This window comes from Penaeus vannamei, chromosome 28 (genome assembly GCF_042767895.1).
Source record: "Penaeus vannamei isolate JL-2024 chromosome 28, ASM4276789v1, whole genome shotgun sequence".
Taxonomy (NCBI): Eukaryota; Metazoa; Arthropoda; class Malacostraca; order Decapoda; family Penaeidae; genus Penaeus; species Penaeus vannamei.
In genome coordinates, this window is record NC_091576.1 from 29,987,776 (window position 1) to 29,990,275 (window position 2,500).

The 2,500-nt window shown below is 54.5% G+C and overlaps 1 protein-coding gene across 4 annotated transcripts in view; it reads left to right on the forward strand.

The window, feature by feature from the left end:
• The window catches only part of LOC113802627 (pleckstrin homology domain-containing family G member 5), a 711,360-nt gene that overhangs the window by 476,630 nt on the left and 232,230 nt on the right, over nucleotides 1-2,500 (forward strand). Inside the window, exon 1 of one of the 4 annotated variants that reach the window (XM_070141985.1) lies at nucleotides 1-1,071. This exon is cut by the window's left edge and continues 131 nt beyond it. The exons of the other annotated variants lie outside the window; for them this stretch is intronic. Coding sequence (XP_069998086.1) covers nucleotides 274-1,071 — 798 coding nt within the window. The 5' untranslated portion in view covers nucleotides 1-273. The remainder of the gene's footprint in view (nucleotides 1,072-2,500) is intronic. 4 annotated transcript variants of the gene reach the window in all.

Consider the following 2,500-nt stretch of genomic DNA (forward strand, 5'->3'; position numbering starts at 1 on the left):
CCTTCTCGCGGTTCCTGGGAATGGGAGTGTGATGCTTTGTGCCTCGTTCTCGCGTGCGTGTGCCTCTCCTCGGAGCAAAATGTGACAAGGTGTAATCTTTTCGAAAGACGAAAGTGCGCGCGGACCGTGCTTTCGTCCCCGGAGTGTAGTGGCCGGTCGAGCATGAGCGTCGGACGTCGAAGAGAGATCGGGACGGATTAGCCAAGCAGAAGGGGAGAGCGCCCTGTCCTGTCGACGACGATCTTGAGCCTTGCGACTCGCGGCCCGGCGGAGATGGCCAAGTATGGTGCCAAGAGGCGCCCCCTCTCCTGCGAGATGAACCTGAGCGTGATTCAGGAGGAGGTCCTCGACAACCTGCGGCAGCGGGGGCCGGCGAGGGGCCAGCCGAGGCTGAAGAGGAGGAGCTTGAGCGTGACCAACGACTTCATGCTCACGTCGACCGAGGTCGCCGGCGAGGGCGAGGACGGGAAGGATCGCGACGGCGGCTCGGGCGAGGAGGAGCGGGGCGAGGAGGCCTGGGACGCCGCCGCGGAGCACGCCCTGCTCTCCTTCGTCGACCGACAGGCGACGGCAGGAGACGGCGGGGACGGCGGGGAGGACTTTGCCGAAGGAGGGCTTTCGGAGGGCGAGGAGTTCAGCTCCGACGAGGGCGACGACGCCGAGACCGGAGTCAGCGCGAGCTCCGGACCCCCGGCGAGTGGGGGCGCGTTCGCCGCCCCGCCGGAGGGCACCCCGGAGCTCGTGGGCCTCGTGCCTCTCCTGAGGACCATGTCGAAGACGTCCCTGGACAACTTCGAGATCGACAGCACGGGGCGCGTCGTGGCCTCGCGGCCGAGGGCGACCCGCGCCCAGAGCGTGGACCTCAGCGCCCAGAAGAAGGGCCGCCGGGGCTCGGGCGTGCTCGCGGCCTTCTGGAAGCGCACGTCCAACATCATGAAGCGCGGGTTCCTGGAGGTGGACCTCGCCTCGTCGCTGGAGCTCGCCGAGACGCCGCCGCTCCTCGACAGACGCAGCTCGTACGCGTCGAACGAGTCGCTGCCGGGGGCGTACAGGATCTCCCCCGACACCGAGGTTGGGCCTCTTGCCAGTCCGCGGCGGCCGAGGGAGCCTCGCGCCGCCTCTGTGCGAATTAGATTCTTTGTTTGGTTCTGTTAGGCGCTTGTGCCCCGCAGTCTACTCTCCTGTTGTGCACCTGCATTTACTTCTACCTTTTCTTAGTACCTCTATCTTTTCTCACAATCGTTAAATAGTTTGTATGATTTTTTTTCTTTTTTTTTTTAATATGATACCAAACCCACGGGTCCCTACTGTATCAGGTATTTAATCTTTGGACGAAGATCATGGTACTGATGAAGTCGAGTCTGTTGGTACTACTGCGAAAGGTTTAAAGCTTAGTAAGGCCCTAATCCGCTTATCTTAAGAAAATGAGTCACTGATAAAACCAAGGCCTTATCAGTGGCGCTTATTTTTACGGGAGTCTTTATCCTATTATCGGGCTAACCTTTTTAACCCTTTTTTTATCGTGTATTTTCTCTTCTGTTTTTTGTTTGTGTGTGTACGTGCGCGCGCGTGCGTATTTTTTTTTATTTGGGTGATGATTATTTATACACTGGGAATATTTTTCCATAAACTTGTGAAATCCATCATCCATCGACTACATTTGCATTCGAAACTTTCACTTTACACTGTCACTTGTAAGGAGTGGCAAAGGGGGAGGAGGAGGGGGAGGGGGAGGGAGAAGGGGAGTGTAGGGGAAGGCCGAAGGGCAGGGGGAGGGGGAAGGGAAGGGCGAAGGACAGGGGGAGGGGAAGGGCGAAGGGCAGAAGGAGGGGGAAAGAGGAAGGAAGAAGAAAGAAGGGGAAGGGCATTGGGAGGGGAAGGGTGAAGGGGGAGGGGGAGAACAGGAGAAGGGAAAGGGAAGGGGAAGGGCAGAGAGGGGGAAAGAGGAAGGAAGAAGGGCGAAGGGCAGGGGGAGGGGGAGAACAGGGGAAGGGGGAAAGGGAAGGGGAAGTGCGAAGAGCAGGGGTAGGGGGAAGGGGAGGGGGGGGAAGGACACGCGGAGATAGAGGATGTAACTTTCCCTTCGAAAAAATCCCCGGATGACGCCCTTGCTTGCCGTTCGTTATGACTATAATTTGACTATTCGTTAAGCTCCGCCCACAACGCGCGGTTCTTCGGATTCACGCCGAGGTCGCACTTCTTTTTTTTATTATTTTCATTTTTCTTTGTCCACTTTTGTTGTGTTTTTGTTTTTGTTCTTTTCTTTTCGTTTTTTTGTTTACTTTCTTTTCTTTTGTTGTTTGTGTTTTTTTCTTTTCATCCATTATGTTTTTTTCTTGTTTTTTTGTTTGTCTGTTTGTTTACTTGCTTTTGTTTTTGTTTTCTTTTCTTTTCTTTTCATCGGATTTTTTATTTACTTGTTTTTGTTTGTTTACTTGCTTTTTGATGTTTTTTCTTTCTTTCTTTTCATCGGATTTTTTTTATTTGCTTGCTTGTTTTG